This window comes from Echinops telfairi, unplaced genomic scaffold (assembly GCF_000313985.2).
Source record: "Echinops telfairi isolate 266 unplaced genomic scaffold, ASM31398v2 ScPeMD7_3533;HRSCAF=4204_0, whole genome shotgun sequence".
Lineage (NCBI taxonomy): Eukaryota > Metazoa > Chordata > Mammalia > Afrosoricida > Tenrecidae > Echinops > Echinops telfairi.
The window spans coordinates 67,127,598-67,152,931 of NW_022107431.1; the positions used below are offsets into that span (position 1 = coordinate 67,127,598).

The 25,334-nt window shown below is 38.6% G+C and overlaps 1 protein-coding gene across 2 annotated transcripts in view; it reads right to left on the minus strand.

The window, feature by feature from the left end:
- Positions 1 to 25,334, minus strand: part of MAP3K7 (mitogen-activated protein kinase kinase kinase 7) — an 80,843-nt gene that overhangs the window by 38,321 nt on the left and 17,188 nt on the right. For both annotated transcript variants that reach the window (XM_004710919.2, XM_004710918.2), the window contains exons 2-9: positions 23,659 to 23,769; positions 18,123 to 18,188; positions 17,214 to 17,259; positions 15,926 to 16,064; positions 10,519 to 10,643; positions 6,530 to 6,658; positions 2,764 to 2,894; positions 695 to 770 (exon numbers count right to left, since the gene is read on the minus strand). In XM_004710919.2, the coding sequence (XP_004710976.1) occupies positions 695 to 770; positions 2,764 to 2,894; positions 6,530 to 6,658; positions 10,519 to 10,643; positions 15,926 to 16,064; positions 17,214 to 17,259; positions 18,123 to 18,188; positions 23,659 to 23,769 (823 nt within the window). The remainder of the gene's footprint in view (positions 1 to 694; positions 771 to 2,763; positions 2,895 to 6,529; positions 6,659 to 10,518; positions 10,644 to 15,925; positions 16,065 to 17,213; positions 17,260 to 18,122; positions 18,189 to 23,658; positions 23,770 to 25,334) is intronic.

A 25,334-nucleotide genomic window follows, 5' to 3' on the forward strand; every position in this document is an offset into this window, starting at 1 on the left:
GAGGGAGGGGGAAAATGAGCAGCTGTTATTAAGGGCTAAAGTAGAAGGCAAACGTTTTGAGAATGATGAGGGCAACAGATGTACATATGTGCTTGACACAATGTATGTATGTATGGATTTTGATAAAGAATTGTACGAGCTCCCAATAAAATAATTTTTTAAAAAATGTTATACATGTTGAGAAACTGTTTTCCACTATCCTATTTGTTGTTAGTTGCTGTGGACTGCACCCTGACTCAAGGTAACCCTTCCATGCTGGGCAGAACTGGGTTCAAAGGCCTTGACCTTCGGAAAGCAGGTCTCCTAACCTATCCACTATCTTTCATTTGAGGATCACAGACAGACAGATCCCACCAACACTCCAGGTTTTTAAAAATTTGAAGACATTTTAACTAAAATACAGATTGTCTGCTTTAAAAAATTAAGAATAGTTTTCAAAATACAATATCCAACCTTTAAGAAATAAATATGTAAGAATCTCATGACTTGGACGCAAGTCTTTAATAACTTGAATCTGGGTAACTTCATGAAGAATGACACCTGGAAATTAACACTGCACTCAATCCTATGAAATGCATTAAAATGCAAATGGAGACATCATTCATTGCTTCTTGATTATAATTTCATGCAAACTGAGACCTCCCCATCAAAAAAAAAAAAAATCAGGTATCACTTTTCCAATGTATTCATTTACCTGTACTGGTGGCAGAGTTGCTCTGTCCTTCATCTGAATACTGATACTGCAGAGGCTCATCTGCTCCTGGAAAGTACTATATGTAAGAAAACATATCACAATTAAATCTTTCTTTAATGTAAATCAAAATCTGTCAAAATAATCTGAGGAGTACATCTGAATTATATCCTTGTTGTGGAACTGGGCTGTAGCAAAGATGTTGCTTTATTTTCCCAAAGGCATATACTAAATTTGCAGCCTTTTATTTTACAGATAAGAAAAATGTTAACTTTTGAATTTTAACTGGGACCAATGCCATGTACCTACCTAAACATTTAGTTTACATGGAGCCTAGATGATCTTGAAGAAAACAGCAAATATTTTTTCTAGAGAAACATGGAATTAAGTAACTATTACTCCTCATAATTACATGAACCACATTTATGTTCTCATAGCATGGCATAGCCTGGAGTTTGTCATGCTGATGATTCATTTGAGAACTGAGATTGGTTACTGTATAATTATCAGAACTAACTTTCAAAGTATGGGTATATATTTTTTATAATCTATATGAGGATAGATTATAAATTAATTTTTATATCACAAGGTTTTGCGTGATCTGATTAGATAGCTAACCTGGATTCTCATCCACTCTATCTTCAGGCCCTAGGGTTCTACGTATAGATGGTACACGAAAATTACCTACGCTATTTCTAACAGAGAGAATCAAAATCTCTGGCCACTTGAGAAATGATAACAGTATATCTTAAGATATGAAAGCTAATTCTTAAGGGAAAGGGAAGATGCTTAATCTTAGCAAATCATGTGGAAATTCAGGCACTTTCAAAAATATGTGAACTTCTTAAAGGAACCCACATAACTGATTTTGTTAGTATCCCAAACTCTAGAGGCCTAAAATATTTCAAATAATCATAAATTACCAGACAATGAAATTATGATAATTATTTCAAAAGGCTTCATCTAATTTTAAAAGTGCTGTAAATCCTAGAATAAGGTTTTTAACATTTTAAAAGCAAACTGAAATGTGCACTGAAAAACACAGAATTGATTTTGTTATTTATGGTATTTGTGGCCTGCAGCATGGTTCTGAAGACTGAAGGAATAAATAAATCACTGCTCTGATGGGGAAACCTGCCAGTCGCTGCTCACGACATCTTCATCAACCAATTTACACATGACCTTTTACGTGTGTTTTTGTCCAATGGCATCTTGTTTAGTATATATTAATGAGTCATTATCTTTAACTGAATACCAGAATAATGCTGCTAACACACACATTTTCTCCATAAGGCCAAAAACAGCCTTCCTTGCAGAAAGGAATACTACGCCAGCACTTCAACAACACAGTTGGGGTCATTTAAGGGACAATGGTGATAAAAGGTGGCATAAGTGACTGTGAAAGGAGATGTGTTGACAGCGTGAGCGCTGAAACAAGAAGACAGAGCATCATCTTGTTCCACAGCTTGGAATCTGTGCCAAGACCCCACTGTTTCCCCTTCAAGCATACCTTGAAGAGTTAATTTTGGAATTATAGGTAAATTTTAGCAAATAGATGAATTCACATACAGAACCCACAAATCATAAGGATTGACTGTATTTCCAAACAACATAAAATCACTTAATATGTCTAGCAATACAACCTCTCTGCTGCTCTGTATAAATGACTGACTGCTTGATGAAGGTTTGTACTACGGAAAATGCAAAATTTATATAAACAGTATCTCAAAATTACAAGATACGTAAATCCTGTAAAGGCTCTAGAGATCATCTAATTCAGCTTCTCTCACGTCATAAATGCAGAACCCTAGAAACAAACATACTGGTCCAATAATATTTTGAATGAAAAATAAGGACAGAAACCTAGTCTAGCCACTTTCCTACTATAAAGAATTATTTTCCCATTTTTCAAAATAACAATGCCTTCTCTGATTATGAGCAATGCTTATCCACTCTGACTGGGAAAGTATAGGAGAAACAATTATAATAATGTCCAATATTTTAAAACCTCATTAAAAGCAATTTATCTCAAATTCCACTAAACCCAAAGCCCCTCAAAAGAAGGATTATACCCGCATCAGGTGAGTCATTATTTTCACAATTTCCTCCATAGAAGGGCGTTGAGAAGGATCTTTAGACCAACAACGAGTCATCAGGCTCTCAATGGGCTTCGGCAAATTTTTGATCAGTGGTGGTCTAGTACCTACAATTGAAAATTAGAGAAGAGTGTTTTTACCCTAAGAATGGTACATATTTTTCTGTAAATGTATAAAACAGTATTTATTTTATAGAGCTTATCGTTTAAGATCTACATTTTAGAATAATAAAAATTTGGTATATTTTTAAAATCTTCTTTGGGCTATTATAATTATCTATGTATAGTTTCATAAAGAGGAAACTAAACTTTTTAAAAAGTTTAGTTTCTAGAATGTGTAAGATTGAAACTTAAGAGACTATTTCATGTGTTCTTTTAATGTCCAGAAAGAACTCAGTATGTCCTATTATGAAAAACAAAATGAAGGCTTAGGGAAACCTTACCTGCAACATGCTTTCAGATTCATTGCAAACATTTCAAATTGTATTTGAATAATTCATCTTTACAAGGGTTAAATCAAAAAGTACTGCTGCAAAACCACAGAAACCTTTATTAAGCAAAAACATCAAAATGTGAAGTTACTTTTTCTTAACATCCTCCATCTAATTATGCACAATTCTGAAGAACGTGTTTCCATCTCTCTTAACCCTTCCCCGAAGAACTGTGTTCTTCAATGTAAATCATGTCCAACACACAACTTTGGCATCCTTGAGCAGCTCCGTCCTGTGCTACGAGGTATTCTTGGAGTCTGGGGCACAAACAGAAGTCGAAAGGGATGAGTATCGGCACCGCAGGGTGGGTGGGGTTAGGTTTCCCAATGAATTTCTCTTAAGGCAGTCTTTGTTGCCCTCAAATAAGCAGGTGCATTGTTGTGATGAAAACAAATTTCTGGGTGCGACTTTCTTGGTCTTTTTTTCACCAACACACTTCTCAATTTTCTTCCAACATCTTCCTAACCAGCCCCTGTGATCATCCTGTGTGTTTTAGGAAAAATCTCTGTGGCATTCCAAAAAGAGTCACCATCGCCTTCTAAGCTGAACGCTCTACCTCGAATCTAACCAGCTCGGCAGATCCCTCCAGAAGCCGCTCTTTTCACTGGACCTTACTCTCTACATCAAATTGCAATTTCAAAGCCTGTCTCCAGTTATACTTTGTTCCATAAAATCATCTTCATTAACCTCAACCTTGCTTGAAAGGGTAATGGGAAGATCAGCAATTTGCATTCACTGGTTCTCACACAACACAAGTGAAAGCTTGCTGAGGTCAGGATGTTTGCTTACTGCTGACAGTGCCGAACCCTGTGAAATCCCAACTAAAGTAGCCATTACATCAGTGGTAATCTTAGGGTCTTCTTCCACCAGCTTCTGGATTTCAGTCAGTTTTCTTCATTTGTTGAGGCTGACTGTCTTCCTTCTCTTGGCATATCTGTGAAGTCCTCGTGATATTCCGTAAAATCCTTGATCCATCTAGAAACAAATGTTTTATGGGCAGCATTCCCATAAACTGGTGCACAGCTTCAATGTGGGAAGATGTCCACTTGCATTTTGATAAAAATGTGATACTAAACCTAACTTCAAAACCATTTTTTTCTCCATAGCACCTTTTTTGTTGTTGTTGTTAAGGCCATGAAGAGACTAATATAAGGGTATTACTGAGAAAACGTGACTACAGCCATCCTCAGATCTCAGAGACAGGTCTGTACATTCTGCTTGGAATAAAGGCACACATGTACGGTCTGGAGCCCTAGAAGCAATACTTTCTGACTTACCTGCACATATCTAAAATGTGTTCAACTCTGACCTCCAAATGACCCTTTGTGGGAGACACATTTTTGGTTCTATGAGTCAATCATTTTATAAACGGAAAATAATCTTTCATTCCATATTTACCAACACTGCTATATTATGAATAAAATTCTATCTATAGTCTCAACTAAATTTCATGAGATTTTTGTCATTGACTCAAATAAATTCGTTCTTGTATCCTTTATTTCACCGACATTGAATCACTGACTGATAACTAACGGAAGGGAAAGAGAAAGTCATCTGTCTGGGGCAGTACTCTAGCATCCTCTCAAGTAACAGTAAAGGTAGTACGAAACACTGCTAAAAATCCTAACAGTCTTCAATAACGCTGCTTCCAGAGTCTATAGCTGACCAGAATAGCAGCCAAGGCACCTAATTTTACCACAGATATTGCATTAAAAATGTGCTGAAAAACTCAGTTTATACACGGGTATATACGGTAAGTAGTTAGGTAAACATTTGTTTTTCTCATTTCTGGAACAGTATTTAAAAATAGCATTAATCAGAATGATTATAATCAAGTGACAGAAATTAAGTTAACAGAAAAGGTAAGGAAGGTTCAGTAAACTTAAGCAGAAAGTTTATTTTTCCAGAGCAAATGTGAAATAACTTGATTAAGCAGGAGGATGGAACACTCCAAGAGCCTATGTGCTTCGGATTATTGTCACTAAGTCTAAAAAAGACCAGTAAGGACGCAAGTCCATTGTGTTCATACATCAATTTAACTTAAAAACACACCCACTCCCCTCTCTTATCAAAATGTTTAGGTTAAAGTCGACATTATTTGAAAATAGGGAATCGTTATGAAAATGGAGGATGACTCTATCATTACACAGCTGCAAAATCACATCACGCATAACTGCCACATCACTAAGCATCACAGCCCAGACGTGGAACCTTAATTAACCATCACAGCCAGTGTTAGTTTTGTCTAGCACTTTGTCAGTTGTGACTACCAGATGTGAAGTTGTTAATGCACAACATCGTCTGATAGTAAATAGTTCACCACTGTCCTAGGTGGACAATATCAGATAATAAGATATTCCATAATTGTGGGTGTTACAAGCACTAGAGTCAGAAAGATATAAAAATTGAATCACTGTTCTAAAAGGTACCAACATTGTAACCTTATGAAAGTCACTGAACCTCTCCACGTTTCAGCTTCCAGGACTGTAAAATTAGGCAATCATAAGGATGAGTGAGAAGATGATAAAAAAACAGGATACTCAAAGAATATTGTTTTATGCCTTTACGAGTGGTGTGTGAAAATTTGTATTATTATTCTTGGTTTTCTCTCCTGGGTGAGAGCCTTGCTTCCTAAATCTCAAGATCGAAATGCCGTAATACCCAAATTTATTTTATACCATGTGCAAGATAACGCTTTCATGCTTTCCACATAATCTTCAGTCAGGACCAGCCAACTTGCCCTGCTCAGTTGGCACTGGCTTACATACTGCTGAACTTTTAAAAATCAAGACAGTCTGCACCATCTCTTCAGATCCCAGCACTGACTGAGTACAACAGAGGCCAGGCTCATACTTATTACCCTTGCCACACGCCTGTTTAAGAAAACCAAACTGACGGCCACGGAGTCAATCCCACAGCAACCCTATCGGACAGAGCAGAACTGCCCCTGTAGGTTTCTGAAACTATAAATCTTTACAGGAGTAGAAAGCTTCATCTTTCTCTTGCAGATCAGCTAGTGATTTCGAACTGCCGACCTTGTGGTTAGGAGTCCAGTACATAACCCCCTAAATGATCAAGGGTCCCTGGGTGGAGGAAAGGAAAAGACAGGTCAACTGGAAATATCTGGTTACCCAAACATGGTCCATTTGAACACAGGAATGAATGACTTTCCTTGGTGGGAGGGAGCAAGAGCAGTTTTTCAATTAGGAAAAAAATCATACAATAAAGAATGTTTTTTTCTTTTCCACGAACCATTGTGAACAGCCCACATGATACGGAAAGCAGGGCCACCAATTTCATCAAAGGGTTTCCGACGTGTTATTACTTCCCAGAGGATAATACCCCAGCTGAAGACGTCACACTTTTCACTGTAATTGCTACCTAGGGGGGAAAAAACGAAACAAAAGGAAGTATAGTTTTAAGACTTTCCCCCTCAAATACCTTATAGAAATAACTGTTTTCATAAATTCTCAAAATAGGCATTTTTGAGGTAGAAAAAGCAGCAGCTTCTCTGAGAAGAGTTGAGAGATTACTCTTAAGTACCTTCGTGTGCATTTTCTAACACATTAAATAGCAACAATGCATCCCCCTCCCCAAAAAAATCACTTTAGAAAGTCACTTTTTTTCTAGCTTCTCATCAACTAGCACAGGCCTTCTATTTATTTTAGACTGATCCTTCCTCTGGGGCAGAGCATAAAACACTTGTACTTTTTGTGTGTAACTTTTAAATCTAAAACTTTCTTCTTTCATTTGTCCTGATGCAGCCATTGCATTACTTTAATTAATCCCTGAAGAGGAAATTTCTAATTTAGTGCTAAGATTTCCCTCCCCTAATAGCTGATGAGATAATATTCATAATTTAAAATTAAAAAAATAAGTTGCAACAATGAAAGACAGATGAATTCATAATAAGCAAACTAAAGCAGCAAACTTTTCAGGAGCTCAAAGTTGATGGGTGAATGACAAGAAACAACAAAAACCCATTACATGAATGAACTTTTTTTAAAATAGTGATATGCACGCATTATGCAGTGCATGGTAAAGTAGTAGCACAATGAGGTTAAAGAATATCATTTGGTCTGTAAGTGTCCTCAAGCGTCCCGGTGACATGTGACTAAAGATCGGAAGTTTGAAGTCACTAGCTACAGTGTGAGAAGACATGGCTGTCTGCTTCCATAAACATTCACCGCGTTGGAAACACCCCGGGCAGTGCAACTCTGTCCTCCATGGGTGCTGACAGGTGGACTCCAGAGCCGTGGGGGTGGGTTTTGTTGATGGGAACCACCAGAGAAACCTTTCAGAAATGAAAAAATAACTTGACCTTTGTCTTACCCTGTCATATCTCACTTAAGTTCTGAAACAGTGGCCCAAAAATTTCATACTAGATTTCTGTATAAAAATAAACTACACATGAAAGCATCTAAATAATGAACACATTAAAATGTACTCTGTATATTCACATGAAGGTAGGGTGTATTACTTAGTTTTGTATAAATTAACATTTGTTTGTCCAACCTTTTAGTAGGATTTTAAGGAAATAGTGTCCAATCAAATAATTAGCTCCATAATATAATTAATTTTTCTGGGGTCGCTAAAGAAATTTAAAAATCTTTAAATTCATCAAAAATAAATTAGTCATAACCTGAATCTAATTATTAAAGACCTATGAGTCATACTTCCTAGCACATAAATTAAAATCTTTTCAGTTCAATGTCTTTCAATTTAAAATATAATTTGACATTTTTATACAAAAACCTAGTATCAAATGTATAGACTCTTCCATAAGCACTTGGGAAATATACAGAAGAGTCAAAGAAGGTGAACTGCTAAGATCTTGTCACTTGATCTCCTTTCTGATACATTTGATTTAAAAAAAAATGTTTTCTGTGCATATGTGTTTCACATTGGCATTTTTCTGTTGTATTTTGTCATTGTGGGTAACCTTCTTGACTGTTATGTGTTTGTCTGTTTTTCAGTATATGAAACCCAGGATAGGTGAGTCTACAGAGACAACCACTGGAATAAGGACAATAAGGGTTCCTGGGGGATATGTCGGTGATGATGGTGGTGTGGTAAGGGGGAGCTGATATTGAAAGGAAGAATATATATATAGAGAGAACATTTCTCTCTATATATAAATCATCTTATTGGGGGCTCGTACAACTCATCACAATCCACACAACCATCCACTGTGTCAGGCACATTTGTACATATGTTGGCCATCATCACTCTCAAAGCACTCCCTTTCTACTTGAGTCGCTGCTATCAGCTCATTTTTTCGTTCCCTCCCTCGTCTCATGAACCCTTGAAAATTTATAAATTATTATGTTTTCATGTCTTACAGCGACCAATGTCTCCCTTCACCCACTTTTCTGTTGTCTGTCCACCTGGGAGGGGGTTATATGTAGATCATTGTGATTGGTTCCCCTTATCTCCCCCCACCTTCTACTTACCCTCCTGGTATCGCTACTCTCATTATTGGTCCTGAGGGGTTTATCTGTCCTGGATTCCCTGTGTTTCCAGCTCTTTTATCTGTACTGTGTACATGCTCTGGTCTAGCCGGATTTGTACGGTGGAATTGGAATCTTGATAGTTGGCGGAGGTGGGGGGGGGTATTAAAGAACTAGAGGAAAGTTGTATGTTTTATTGGTGCTAATACTGTACCCTGACTGGGTCGTCATTTCTCTGAGACCCTTCTGCAAGGGGATGTCCGATTATTACAGATGGACTTTGGGTCTCCACTCCGTGCTCCCCCTTGTTCACATTGATATGATTTTTTTGATGCCTGATACCTGATCCCACTGACACCTCAAGATCACACAGTTTAGTGTGCTGGAAGAAACTATTTGGAAGCTGATTGGGGTAGCAGTTTGTACCACACTGCTTGATACGACTGAACTACAGGATGGTGGGAAGTCTAGATAAGCTCCTAATGAAAGCGCTTGGAAAGAAAAAGAGATGGGTGTGTAAGTTCTGGAATACTCAGGGTCTTTATTCATCTATGAGCTGCAGTGAAAGAGAAGTTGTCTTCAAAGGAGGAATAAAAAGACGAGACTCATGTTTTAAATAGACAGATCAAGGTAAGAGTAAAAATGCACCATAATAGGCTTTAACATCACCACAATATCATTTAATTAAAATCTATTCAAGCACACAAAAAAGAAGGTAAACATAAGCTTGCCTTAAATTTGTAGTTCTGAGTATCACATTTCTAAGGAAATGTTTGTACTCTCCCCTCAGGTATGCTAATTTAAACTTCAATACTGTTCATTTTCTACTTCTAGGAAATGATACAAAAGTACAAACATGAACTATTATGGAAGGTACATGACAACTTAAATCTTGCCTTAAGCTTTAAAATCAAAAGGAATGTTTATTTAATATTTCCTTAGGGTAGTGCAAATGGGTAAACGCTCAACAACTGGCTAAAATGTTGGTAACCTGAACTCAACCAGAGGTGTTTCTGAACAAAGGCCTGGCGATCTGTTCTCCAAAGGTCACAGTCTTCAAAACCCTACAGCGCAGTTTTACTGCACAAGTCAAAATCAATTTGAGGGCAACTAACAGCAAAAACAAACATATCTTAAAACTTTTAAAAAATATAATTTTATTGGGGTTGTAATATATAACAAGCTATACATCCATTATCTCAAGTGGATATGTAGCATTATTGGCATCAACAATTTCTAAACATTATCTTTCTTCTTGAGCCCTTTGATATCAGCTTTTCCCCCCCTCCCTCCCTGACTCTGCCATCCCCACAAACCCTTATTACGTATTGTTATTATTATTTCTACCTATTGTACATCGGCCATTCTATCCCTTCACCTACTATCTCGGTATTCTTCCCCTGAGAGGGGTTATTCCATTGTCATTGCTATCCATTCCCCCTTCCCCATATCCTCCTGGAATCGTTGCTCCCAGTACTATTCCTGAAGGGGTTTGTCTTTTCTGAATTCTGTACATTGAAATCTCTCGCCTGTGCCACTGTCTGTATAAGGGTCTAGCGGGAACTGCGAAATTGGATTGAGATCACAATAGTGTAGGGAGGAAGGATTAAAGAACTGGGGTGTTGTGTATTTTGTCAGTGCTAAACTGCCCCCTGGATGCACTCACTGTCTCTTCTGTGTAGCTCCTCTACATTCCAGAATTTTTTGAATCCCCCTTGAATTATGGATTACAGAGAGAGAAAACCACAGGAATGGGGTAATTATCAATCACATCATGCTCGTGTCATTTACCTTCAAAAACTTCAGGTGCCATCCAGGCAGCACTTCCCTTATTATTGGTCATGTGTGTCTGAATGTCACAGGCAGTACCAAAATCACAGATTTTTAGAACCGTCCCCCCTGCGACCAGCAACAAGCTGTTAAAAAAAATAGAACATGGACAACGGGTTACAAAATATTTAATTCTCTAATAACAAAATGAAACATTTGTGGAAATAGAAAGGGTTAAGTAAAACATTACCATTTTAACTTCTATGAAGTAAGTCAATACAATAACCATTCAGGGGACAACAGCCCAAAGTAACTGACCTTAGCGTAGCCCTTGTAGAAGCACCGCTAGATTCTCATTTTGATGTTTCCATCTCTACCACCATCATCTCTCCTGATGACACCTCTCTCTGGTGGTTTAGAACTGCTGACCCTGTGGTCAGCAGCCTAAAGCATAACCCACAGCACCACGAGGGCTCCTTCTATGCAAAAATACATTATTATTTTGTATATCCCAACAACCCACTGCCATCAAGCTGATTCTAACTTATGGTGATTCTGTAGCACAACGTAGAGCTGCCCCATAGGGTTCCCAAGGCTAGCTTTAGAAGCAAACTGTCATATCCTTCTTACGTGGACTGGCTGGTGAGTGTAAATCACTGACCTTTTGGTTAGCATCCAAGCAACTTAACCCGTGCACCACCAAGGCTTCTTCCTGTTTCATATAGTCAATGTTTGTTTGCAGTTTATCACATATATTTATTGCTCTCCCACCCCCTACCTTTCCTTCTTGAGTCTTGGACTGGCCTTCTGTAATCATTTTCTTTTCACCCAAAGCAGACCTTTAAAAAGGCCTTCAATGGAGGAAAAATTATGTTCAGGTTTTGCTTCAAAATGTCTTTATTTATTTTTGAGCCCTTGTAAGTTGCCCAGATCCAGGTTTTCCTAGCAGAATATATGGCAAGTTGAAACCTATAGTAGGAGGAGGGGCGACTCCCAGGGGAGGATTTAAGTTTGCTGAGTCAGATAGTAGATTCTTATTCCAAGTCCACCTTTTAGTTGTCTCCTCTCCAAAGGCCCTGGTTTCATGCAGAGGTCTCAGCTCTGCTGTCTTACCTTGAAGAAAACATGGGACCTGTCTCCAGCTACACAGAAGTCATTAGAACCCGGGCTATCCTTCTTGGAATCGGTTTGGTAGAGAGGCTCCCAGCTGAGCCCTTGGCTTCCATGCTAGATCCCTACTCAGAGTTCACGTCACTCCACCTTTGCTCTGATGAGTCCCTTTACTTTCTTGTAACATCACCTGTGCATGTAAAAGGGGGTCTGCTACAACTTGTAGCACTTTGGGGCACTGTGGGACGCTTTCTCAGTTTAACTACTCTGCCATATTGTTAAGAATTCTGAAACTCCTGCTATCATGTGCCCAGAGATCCAAAGGCCACATTTCCATAAAATCTTTATGAGCACATGTTAGAAGGTTATGGCTTTACCTTTGCGGTGCTTTTCAAGTTGGATTAAGAAACCTTGCCAGTATCCAACTAGATTGGGATAAGTGGCCGAGCGCGTGCCTAAGAAGTCCTGGATCTTATTTAGCTGTAAATACTTTAAATCATAGTACACATTTCTTAGCTTTATTAATATAAAATACATACAATAGCCATTCTTGAGTGTACAATTCAGGGGCACTAAGTGTATTCAGGTTGTGTTAATATCACCACAATTTATTTCCTAAATGAACATTTTAACACAAACTGCACAGTTCATAAAATTATAAAACAATTCTTATAACTCTCTTCTCAGATCTACTGGGGTTATATAACACTGTTCTGAGAGGTGGGAAAGCTTAAGCAGCACCATTTTAGGGCATTAAAAATTATAGAACCTCAAAATGTCAAATGACTCAGTGGCGTTATATTTTCTAAGAACAGCTACAAACCAAGTCTGCAAAGTCTATGATTGCTCATAATGCCAAGAATAGTTTCTATTTCAAGTATTCTCTTTACTTATTAGGAAGCAACAAAGAAATATTATTCATCCATTAAAAATAAAGAGGTATCTGCTCATACAGATAAAATAGCTATATAAACAGAAAAAGTAACATGTGTAGTATATGCTTATATAGAATTACCTTTCAGGAGTAAAATTGTGAGGCAAGAAAATTTTGCTTACTATGTGCCTTTTTCTACAGTATGCCTATTTTAATCATGAACATAAAGTTCTTTAAAAAGAATAAAGGCTAATTTAATGAAAGAAATTAAAGGGGGGATAAACCAACACAAAAGAAAAAACAATAGTGTATGAGGATTTTTCATTATAAATTTTATAAACTCTTTGTATGTAATTTTGTACTTAAACTCTCACTATAGAGATTATTTAGGAAATTAGTTCTCTTTCAGTCTAATGTGACGAAAATAGCCCAGATAAACTACTGCCCACATCTCTAGACTGCCAAAAATACTCACAGTAATTCAAGTGGAAAGAATGCTAAAAACCACTTCTATATCCCTGCACAGGCTTCACCAAAACACTGTTGTTGTTCAAGCTCTTGCTATACTTAACCAAGGCCATTGTAAAGCTCTGTAGGCCGTTTTCTTGCTACTTGCGGGCATGTTGAAGACCCCACTCTCATTCTTCGGCAGCATGACCTTTCCACTAGCACCCCTCTGTTCACAGGCTTCCATCGTTCACCAGCCTTCAGCAGGACATTCAAGACCCACTGGAATGTGAACCTACATTATCTTCGCAGCCTTCCTTTAACAAAGCTAAGACTAAGAATCCTTAGTCTTATTCTGAAATACAGGTCAAAGGATTTTCAAAAGAGAAATGATGTGAGAGTAGAAGCACAACTAGATATCATAGAAAACCCCTCATGAAATCATCATTCGCCTTCTTTGTATGGCATTCGGAGGCAATCTCCCTGACCAAAGAATCCAGAGGTTTTCCAAGGACAGTAAGATGTTACGTATGTGCCTTTATATACACACATATGAAAGCACAGACAGGACAAAGTATCTTTCTGAAAAATCAACTGTAAATCTACAGGCAACAATACGTGGCCGTCCCCTCCCAATGCTCATGAAACAACAGTGTGAGTTCAACCACACCCACTAAAGTCCATTGCCACTGAGTGCGTACCCACCCAGAGCAACCCTACAGATAAGAGAGAAACTGCTTCTTTGGGGTTTAGAGGTTGTAAATCTGTATGTACACAGACTCCTCTTTCCCCCAAGGGCAGCTAGTGAGTTTGAAAAACTGATGCTATGGTGAGCAATCCCATGCATAACCCACTGTACCAACAGGGTGCCATGGGTCTGGGTACAGGAGCATCCCTATAGTTGAAGGATGAATAACATGATACAGATCAGATACAAACCAGAGCTCATATAACAATCTGATACAGATCAGATACTGATCAGAGCTCTTGTGAAGACATTAATGGTATTTACTAGTAAAAGGAGAGTTTCTACCTGAAAAGATGATTTCATAGGCCGTATCTGATCTATCTAGTTTAGGTTGCTTAAGGAAAGTGAAAAAGCTTCCATTTATGGGGCAAAGTAGCATGGAAAATATTGGTAGTTGCTTAACCTGCTCAATACACAGAATATAAAGTGGAGTTGTCAGAAAATGGAAGTGACTTCTTTCTGTGAGCAGTGATCCTACATGTACTGTTTTCATAAGCAGTTAGCATAGGGGGAGAGGAGGAAGGGAGGGAAGAGGAGAGAGGAGGGTGGGGAAGGGAGAGAGGGAGCGGGAGAGAATGAAAGAAAGAATATCCATAACCCGGGGGGGAAATGCTAAGTGATTGTTTTCTTTAATAACCAAGGCAGGCAGCTAGACACCAGTCTCAGGAATCAGGTTAAAATACCAAAGTGCCATGAATCTGAAGCTCAAATATAATTTTACCAGGACCTATAGAAACAGGAGTCTTTCACACCTGGGAAAAGAAATGAAGTCCACTTCCAAGAATAGTGCTTTTGTTCATGAATTGGCACATACACAGAAGTGTCCCATTGGACCGCAGAGCGACATGTTTTCCCCAGAAGGGATGCTCTAGTGCAGTGGTTCTCAGCCTTCCTCATGCCACGACCCTTTCATGCGGTTCCTCATGTGGTGGTGACCCCCAACCATAAAATCATTTTCGTTGCTACTTCATCACTGTCATTTTGCGACTGTTATGAATTGGGTGACCCCTGTGAAAGGGTCGTTCGACCCCCAAAGGGGCTGCAACCCACAGGTTGAGAACTGCTGCTCTAGTGCTTTCAACCAGTATGAGGACAATGGCATCACCTGAGAGTATACAGAAGACTGGTTTGCTGAGGGACACCCGGTATGGTCTACGCACTGGTATGGTGTTGGGGAGAAAATAGGTAGGGGCTAACAGTTTTCATCTGTCATGGGGGATAGAGAAGAAAAAAGGGAGACGAGGCAGGAAGTATCACATTCCCTTAAACTTGGTGCCAATACAAATACAAACAAACAGATGAAAGCTTTAGCTTTTAAAAGTATTTAAAAAAGAGATTGCTGAAGTTTCTCAAAGTACCAGCATTTCCACAATGGAGCAATCCAGATGATTTTTATTTCTATCTAGGTACCGAAGGCACATCTTTTTTCCATGCTCTGAAAGAACCAGTAATAACCATGCTGCACATTTCTGGAGACTGCCTCCTCTACAGGAACACTGCGCTGCCTACTGGGAAATACAGCATGGAGCAAGCCAGACTTGTCCTTGCTCTTGAAGAGCAAAGAGCCTAGAGGCAATCAGTACTGTCTACTGCAGGCACACACGGAAATCTCTGGGCTGATTCTAGAATTACATGAAAGAGTCACCACAAATAAAAACACCACTAAGGATAACATTTTAAAATATAAAACTCAAAACCAAACTCACTGCCGCAAAGTTGATTCCAACTCTCAGAGACCCTATAGGGCAGCGGTTTGCAACTTGTGGGTCGTGATCCCTTTGGGGGTTGCCCGACCCTTTCACAGGGGTCGCCCAATTCATAACAGTAGCAAAACTGCAGTAATGAAGTAACAATGAAAATGATGTTATGGTTGGGGGTCACCACCACATGAGGACCTGTATGAAAGGGTCGTGACCCGAGGGAGGCTGAGAACTACTGCCCTAGCGTAAAGCAGGACTACCCCTGTGAGGTTTCAAGACGGCAGCTCTATGGGAGTACAAGTCTTATCTTTCTCCCACAGAGTGGCTGATGGTTGTGAACTGCTGACTACAATAAGCAGCCCAATTCATAACCACTAGGCCAAAGGGTTCCACTCAACTTAGTTAAATCCCTCATTCCTGTATGTTGAAGTTGAGCGAGAAAAAACAAACCACTGGTGCCAGCTAAAGGAGTAGATTAAAGAGGAACTTATGCTTAACAAATGGTTTGAAATGGAGAGTGGCGGGTGAGGTCACAGTATTAGAACTTACTTTGGCGGTTTCAGGTCCCTGTGAATTAGAGCTTTGGGTTGCATGCTGTGAAGGTAAGCCACTCCTTGGGAACACTGTAAACACCAACTCATTGCGTGCGCAGCCGTGTAATATGGCAATGGTTCAGCCCCATGCAGCACTGCAAAAGAAAGCCACAAACTAAAAAGAACTTTATTGCGTATAACACACGACACTAGGTGGACTGCAAGCACCTTCCAAACACAACTGGGTTTTCTACACATGTTTTCATCAGTCCTGCTTTAAATTCTTTTCTAGATTAAAAAAAAAAAAAGATTGAAACATTTACAAGCTTGATCCCTCAAGTGGTCAATCAAGTATGTATAACTGCTCTGCACATGTCTAACATTTAAGAGTGTTCCCATTAAATGTGACTCAGCTATTCAAGTAAAAGTAATATGTATTACTACACTCTTTCAAATGGATACAGTCTTTTTTACACAGTAACATAAATATAAGCAATCTGGTAGCATACCACTAGATAAGGATAGAGAAATAGTATAGGTGGAAACAATTTCTTTCAAGAAGTTTACCATTATGTAATAACTAAAATGTAGAAATAGTTCAACCACAGAATGAAATGAAGAACCAAGATACCCTAAAAAGAAGAAAGAACAAGGTGCCCAGTAGCAAGAATAGAATACCTGGGCAGTTCAAAACAAATCTCTCTGACAGGTGTTAGAAGAGGCAGTACACTGACCTAGGTAGCTGCTGTTCTTAGGGAACTGAGTGAGTTTTGTTCTATGAATAGTTAACAAATGATATGAAGAGCTTTCTTTCGCTGTTAAGATGAAATGCTCTATGGAGTGTTCGGGATTTATTTTGAAAGGAAAATGAAACAGAATTAAATGGTATATGATAAAAGTTTAAAAATGACAAGACGCAAAGTGAAAGAGGGCAAAAGCAAACACAAAGTACCAGCCTGAACATACTAAGTGGCTTCGGGAGGGTGGTGAAGATTTTCTATTCTTTTTTCATTCCACTTTTCCACCAACTTTTTGAAGACCCCTCATATTTTAAAATCCAACCAAAAAGAAGATTTTACTTTACTTAAATGAAAAACCTAACCAACTTTAAAATTTATAGATTTCTAAAGTTCACATACTGATGTTGTAATATCTTAGGCTATCCGTTTTTATCTTGAGCAGATTTTACAAAATTATCTTCTCTAGTACACTGATGATAAATTGTGAAGAGACTTAGTGCAATTTATATTAAAAGCTTTTCCATTATTGTAACTGACTAGAAAGACAGGTATAATGACACTCACCATTATATAAAGAGCCTCCTTCAGCATACTCCATCACAAGACATACCTAAAGGAAAGGTTTGCCAGAATTAACCACGGCACTACAACATCTTAAGGAATTTTAGAGATAATTCCATTTAGCTCCCTGATTTTATGGATGCATGAAAAACAAAACAAAACACACACACACACACACACACACAAAACACCAACACCACCACCACCCCCCGCCCCCGCTTCTCTTTAGCCCCTGTACTCCCTCTCACTGCCATCGAACCCATGTTGCTTCATAGTGGCCCACCCAGTGGGTTTAGGAAACTAACAGCTTACTGGAGTAGAAAGCCCAAATGTTTCCCTCAGAGGGGCTGGTGGTCTCCACTGCGACGATGTGGATCACAGGCCAACACGAAATCACAGAGCTCCTTATTTAGCGCCTATCACAGGGGCAGTTCTACTCTGCCCTGTAGCGTCCCTATGAATCAGCATCAACTCAAGAGCAGTCAGTTTGGTTTGGGGTTATAAGAATGGCACTAGAGGGAAAAAATCTATGATCTAAGAGTGGAAATACATGAGGGGGTTTCAAAAAGTTTGTGGGAAAATGGAACAAAAAGATAATGGAATTTTAAAACATTTGGAGCACCCTTGCAGGGGACATTCTCTAGTGCTATTAAGTAGGTACCATCACAGGATAACAGAAATCTCTGAAAAAGAGAAGATTACTGGCTAAGAGCACCTCAGACATATGGACATACTTGATAGGACACCTCCTCCCACATACAGTCTTGTTAAAAACAAACAAACTAGAAACAAATAACTATTGGTGCAACTGGCTGCTTCAGACATACCTAATGTAGTGAATCTAGATAGCTACTGTAGTGAATCTTCCACGTCCTCTTTTAGAAGGCTGTCAATAAGAAAAGGGACACTTACTGGATTCAAGCAGGCTCCGTAAAGCTTTACAATATTAGGATGGTTCACACGGGATAACTGACGAAGCTGTAACAAAATTAAGATTGCTCTGAAAAACTGGTAGTTTTTGAGGAACTGTTGTCACAGAATCATTAAAATCTCAGTTTAATCACCCAACATTTACTGTCTAGCAAATAACAGACACTGTGGTGGTAGGCACCGGACTACCCAGATGAACGGCAGAGACCCTCTGCTCTCCAGGCTGGGGAGGACAGACACGGAGACAAATAATGTGCAAAGTGCTGGAACCAGAAACATGAATAAGGCAGGGTGAGCAGAATCGCACAAAGCAGAGAGACAAACTATCAAGAAACCGTCCCAGAGATGTCACCGAGCTGGGTTATCTCAATTATCATAGTTGTCATCATCAGAGTCACAACTGGCTAAATAGAGGTGCCTTAGGGGCCAGGCCCTTGCAGGTACTTTATAACTAACTCTAAACTGACTGCCATCAATTTGATGCCCACTCATAGCAACCCTATACAGCAGGGTAAACATTGCCCCTGTGGGTTTCTGATACTGTTTACAGGAGTAGTAAGCCCTGCCTTCCTCCCATAGAGTGGCTGGTGTTTCAAACTGTAAACCTTGCGGACAGCAGCTCAGGTAACCGTTACACCACCATGGCTCCTTTGCAGGTACTTTACAGATACAATAACATACTCACAAGTTTGCAAGGTAGGTATATTATTTTTACTTTAAAGGTAAATGAACAGAGGCTCAGAGTCAAGTGAGCTATTAGCCATCTTACATCTAGGAATTGGTCTGGGCAGGATATGAACTTCATGATGTGAGATTTAAAATCTATTTTCTTCCTGCACACTTTGGCTCTTCCCACAGCCAGAATTTATTCCCGCCACCCCACTCCCTTGCTACTGCCTTAGTGACTCTCACCTGAATGCCTGCCATTATCTCTAGTCTCTTAGCGCTCTCCCTATTCTCTGTTTTAATTTTTTTAATCCAAGTGTCATACTGTAGTCAGTGAGGGCTTTGGTTGTACTTACTCCGAATATTCTAGATCGTGAGCCTCTAACTAATGTATTCCCCATAACTGCTTCTCACTCTTTTCTCCCGTCACTACCTTGTCTTTCTTTCTAAGGTACATTACACTGATGTTCACTAAACTCAAACCAAACCCGTTACCTTGGAGTAGATTCCAAGTCATAACAATCATGCAGTGCAGAACTGCTCACGAGGGTTTATGAGCAGTGAATCTTTACGGAACCAGAAACATGAATAAGGCAGGGTGAGCAGAGTCGCACAAAGCAGAGAGACAAACTATCAAGAAACCGTCCCAGAGATGTCACCGAGCTTCTCATTTAGGGGCCGCTGGTGGGTTTGAGACACTGACTTTTCAGGCAAGTGCTCTAACCAATGTGCCACTAGAGCTCAAGTCCTCCAAGATTTCTAAATTTTCCTGTAGAAAACTGTTTCTCTGTAAAGCTAACATTTGTAGATTTTGAGATCTAAAAGAAAAATTAGCACTACCATTACATTTCATTGTACTGTTAACATTCACAACTGAGCTTCTGATGAAAGATTGATTTCAAACATTTACTTTTGCTTTCTCCAAAAACTCCTTTGAAAAGACAAAGCAATGCTTAAATGAAGAAGCTCAGAAGGGTGAAGAGAATGCGAAATAAGTATACAAAACTATACTTTTTGGAAGCGGGAAAGCAAATGGCACATAGCAACTGCCCCAACAGACCGAAAGGAAGAGGACTAAACCCTCAACTGGCAGTGAGGGAACTGAGAAGCAATCGGGTATGTCACAAAATTCCCACAGGGTTGGGATGTGGAAGTGGTATCAGGAACCCTGCAAATGAGCCACTAAAACAGTGGTTCTCAACAGTCCTAATGTCACAACCCTTTGATACAGGTTCCTCATGCGGCGGTGACCCCTTATTTTCGTTGCTACTTCTTAACTGTAGTTATGCTACTGTTATGAATCGGGCGACCCCTGTGAAAGGGTCGTTCAACCCCCAAAGGGGTCGTGACCCACAGGTTGAGAACCACTGTACTAAAAGATAGAAAAGATTAATCGAAAGTTAGACCCAGAAACTCCCTTATGAATTCAAGTAATCAGTTTCTGGAATGGGTAACACTAAAAACTATTGAAGGGGTGCCTCCCCCTAATAAAAAACAGAGGAAACATCTCCAAACACAATTGAGTAGATGGGACCACAAATAAAAGCAGACAAAATTAGTCCAAGTTTATGTACTGAATGTTGGGATTTACCTTATTCTATTTGGCTTTCAAAATACAAAGATGCATGCATTCCAGGCAGAGTGGGAATTCAGTTGGTCCAAGAGACAAGAATGAAAAATACACACATTGAGGCTTATCTAATTAAATATTCCAGTCATACTACTCAAGTGATGGTGCATGTGTGCATACACAGGAACACACACAGATGCCTTGCATCAGCTCTTTTAAATCTGAGTATAAAGTATCACAAACCATTTGATGAAAGTTTCTAATATGAAAGAAGCCAAATAGACAGTGGGGGAGGGGGGCGGGGGGAATTCAAACACCGTAGTAGATTGTGACAGGTTTATTGTACCAACTAGGCCAATAGGAACACGTGGGCAGAGTTTAACAGCTTGAGTGGAGGACGACTAAGGTAAACAAAGACAGCTGGCATCCTCTTCCTCCCTGGTGATCTGACCAGCAAGCATGCTGTGCTTGCTGCCTGAGCTACTGTGTTGCACTACCTAGCCTGAGCTAGTGTGTTGCCAGGTCATATGGATCATGTCAGTAGAGCTTGAGGCTCCTTTGAGACCTGTCTCGCCACATCACTTGAGCTTGAGTTGGTGGTTTTGAACTCTAACCTGTTGGTAGCAACTCAACACATAATCCACAATGCCACTAGGGCTCTTAATTAAAAATACAGGACTTTAAAATGGAAAGCAGGCATGTAAAACTCATTTGAAATAAGAAAGTCTCATTGGAAATTAAAGCAAAAAGACAACAAAACTGAAAAGAGGAAAATAAGGTAAGAAAATTATACAAGTATTCTAGAAAGTCAAATATCTAACTCCTAAAATATAATGAATAGGGAAAATAGAGCAAGAACTAGAATACTTCAAGTAAATCTTCTAGCATCAAAAGGGTGGACATTAACAGGCGGAATGGACAATAAATGCACACACTATTCATGAATCTTTAAAATGCTGGGGCCAAAAAAATGGATCTTAACAGTCTGTAGAGAGACAAAACAAAATAACACAACAACAAAATAGATTTTATACAAAAGATCAAGAATCAAAACAATACCTTACAATTGTAATAAAAGAAAAAAAATGAAACAATCTTTTCAAAATTCTAAAGGAAAAGCATTTTTAACCTAAAACTCTATACTAAGCCAAACCATTAATTAAAATAATAAAGACATTTAGAGACATTCAAGATCTGAAAAATGGGGGCAGGGAAGTATCATGTAGTAGCTGTTTTCAAGAAGCTACCTAATAATGTACTCTGTCAAAATGAGGAAGAAAACCAAGAATGAGGAAGATGCGGGAAAATAGGGACAAGGTACAAAAAAGAGAGATGGGCATGCCTATAACATGATGAATGAAGATCCCAAGACCACTGTACAAAAGTCCTACAGAGCTGTGAATCCAATTTTGTGCAAGTCCGAAAGTTCTAGAACAATACCCCACCCCCCCAAGAAGACCAAAGTAACTTATGTGTTGAACATACTGTGAAGAGGATAAACTTGTACAAAGGAAGCAAAAGCAAATAAAAAGAAGATAGTAATTAACTCAAGGAAACCATAAAGTTGTATAAGAAAGGAGCTGCAACCATAGCATATTCCACGGCTCAGCTGTGAACATGTATACAATGCTATAATTTAAAAAAATGAATGATCAAACTAAAATTACAATTTATCCAACATAATTGTGCTACTCAGCTAATCCAGTGTCAATTTAATGATTAAAAGTGTAGGGGTGCACTCTAAGCTGTCAATCTGGCGATAGCCAATGACACTTCTGTGGGCATGGCATTCTCCCGAGAATTCCTGGGAAATCCTTCTTGGAGGCAGGAGGCACTATCTCTCTCAGTTCATTCCCTTGGAGACTCTCTACTGACAAGGCTGACTTCCTGCAGCGCATCCCTGAGGAGATGCCACAAGGACCTACTCTGATGCAGCCCTGGGAACTGGAATGGCCACGTGGAGACCCTGCCAGCGCTGAGATGCTTCTGCCACCACTGACTTTGCAGCTACTGGCCTGTGATTGTTCTGCATTTGCCGTCATTGCATGTGTTTCGTGAGTCTGAAAAGGACTTTATGGATTGGTGTCAGACATATGGGCTAATATCAGACTTATGGTCTTGGTCTGGACTGGGTTGGGATGTTTTCTCAATGTTCAATTGCTCTTGTATATAAATCTCTTTCTTAGACACATATGTGAGTCCATGGATTTGTTTCTCTAGTCTACCCAGACTAACACAATGATCCAGCATCTTCCACTCACAGGGCGGCTGGTAGGTTTAAACTGCCAACCTGTTGTTAGCAGTCCAACGCTCACTTGACAGCGCTACTGAAATTTGGGGGGCGAGAAGCCTTGGAAAAACATTTGCCTCTTTAAATTAGACAGATGTATAACCTTAATTAAAAATTGTTTTCCAAGCTATTATGATTGTTTGACTCTTGATTCCAACATTTAACACTATTTTACTGAGCTTAGTGAAACTGTCAATACAACAGTATATGATGAATGACTTTATCTAAATCATAAACAAAACACCAGACAAGATAGGACAGAGACCAGACTCTAGAGCACGCTAGTAAGACATCATCTTTCTTCACGGTAACAGTGAGCCACTGACGAATTATTTCTCAGCTCATCCAGGCAATTAGAAATTCACTTGATCATATCATTCATAAGTTCTCATTCCTCCATGTTATACATTTAAAAGTCATTAAAATATTTTGAAATTATTATTAAATGAAAGCATAGATATAAATTCAAAGGTTTATAGGGTTAAGGTCACGTATCCATTGATCCAAATCCATTAAAAAAAATCGAAGTCAGCATGATAAGGAATAGATCTGTTAATACAATATGGTTACTGAATTTCCCTTCATCATCAAATGGGAAAGAGAATAGTTTTCTTAAAATAATCTCAGCTGGAATAATAATAATTTTCCATTAAAAATGAATGCATAAAATCTCCCTTCTAAAATCTAGAAAATGAGAGCATGCCATTTATTTTCTATTTTAAAATGAAAATTCTGGGCCCTGAAGCAAGTCTGAATTATTACATGGATGAAATTTCATTTTAATTCAGGGATGAACTTGCTTGTTTGCTTAAGTCTTTTTCCTCATTTTCAATCAGAATTAAGGGTGTGAACCAGAAAATGTTCCAATGGTATCACTTTTGGTTCAACCAGATAGTTGATATTCAAGTATACAAATGAATGATCACAGAAAAACTCTTTTTAAAAATATTAAACTTGCAGAGTAATTTAGGAAAAACAGCACATCATCTTACCTCTACAATAAAAGCTTTCCTCTCAGATTCACTCTCTATTTGCTTAATAGCAACATCTTTTGCTCTCCATCTTGCTTTGCAGACTACTCCAAAGGCTCCTCTTCCAACAACCTGTTTAAAAAAACATGAAAAGGAGAAACAAATAGACAAGCCAACATATCTGAGTACTGGAGTTACCCAAAAAACTTTAGAAATCATCAGTATGTAAGATGAGAATGTACAACATTTTAATACAATGACAAGATGATAGAATGCACACTAGTCTCTACTCTCAAACTTCTGAAGTTTGGACACCATCTTCTTTCAAGTATAACCGGAAATCACAAAACAAAAAAGACTCATCCACTCATAAACACAGTAAGCACGCTTTAAAATGTGGAGAACAAATTAAAATTTTAAGATGAATGAGAAGAGGTACTTTATAAAAATCAAGATAAAAAGCAGAAAAATATAGTATTTAATACTGTAAGATATTAGAAATGACTTTAGAATACTTCAGTAAATAAGGGTAAGGGATAAAACAGAACACATAAAATTTCAGATAAAAAAGGCTGACTAGTCAGCATCTACTTGAAGACAGTGAGTTAGTGAGAGTTTTATGGCAAAGGATAGATAAAATGTATTTATACGATTGTGTGTTATTCAGTATAAATGGTATACAGGTAGTGATACAAGCTACAGCATGGATGAATCTCAAAAATATTATGCTACTTAAAGAGTAGTAAGATACACATTATGACACATATTGTACGGCTCAATTTCTGTAAAATGTACAGAAAAGGAAAATATACAGACACAACGTGTTATCCGTTGTTACCTTGAGCTGATAGTAATAAAAATCCTAACAAATCAGTTCAAAAAACAGTTTTCATCAAGAAAACATTCAGTGACTGGTTCCTGGTGAAGATGACCCAACTTGGTAAATTTGGTACAAATCACTGAATTGTAAACTTCAAATAAGTGACTTTTAGAATGTAACAACTATCTCAATAATTTTAAAAGAAGATTACCATTACGAGGAGGCTTCAAAAAGTTCATAGAAAAGGGGATGAAAAGAAAACGGAAAATTTTCATTAATTTTTTAAAAAGTTTTATTAGCACTTTATCCACATGTCATACAATTCAATAATTCAATCACATCATGAAGAATTGTACAATTATCATCACATTCAATTCTAGAACATTTTCTTCTTCCTTGTACTCATTGTTATTCATGTAATTATTTTTTCCCCCAATTGTGGCAAAAATATACAAAACAAAACATTCTCCAACTCCACAACTTCTACATGTATAATTCAGTCCATGAATGATTTTAAGCCCCTTGTACTCCATTCTATTAGTGTTGAAGCTGATGGGTAGATGTTAGGTGCTGTCAAGTGGATTCCAACTCAGGAAGACCCTGTACAACAGTGGAGCACTGCCCACCAGCTTTGCCTCGGCCCAAATCCTTACAAGACAGAATGCCAAGTCTTTCCTCCCATGGAGCTGTGGGTGGGTTCTAAAGCTTTCAGTTAACAGCCCAGCACCTAACCATTCCTCCACTCGGACTTCTTGATGCTACAGAGACTGATTATGCCTCTACTGTTGTAAATATGAGAATTTCTATTCTCATAGCATAAGGCAAACCAAAGCAAACCAAACCCCACAGCTTTTGATACCTGCTAGGATTTTTTTTT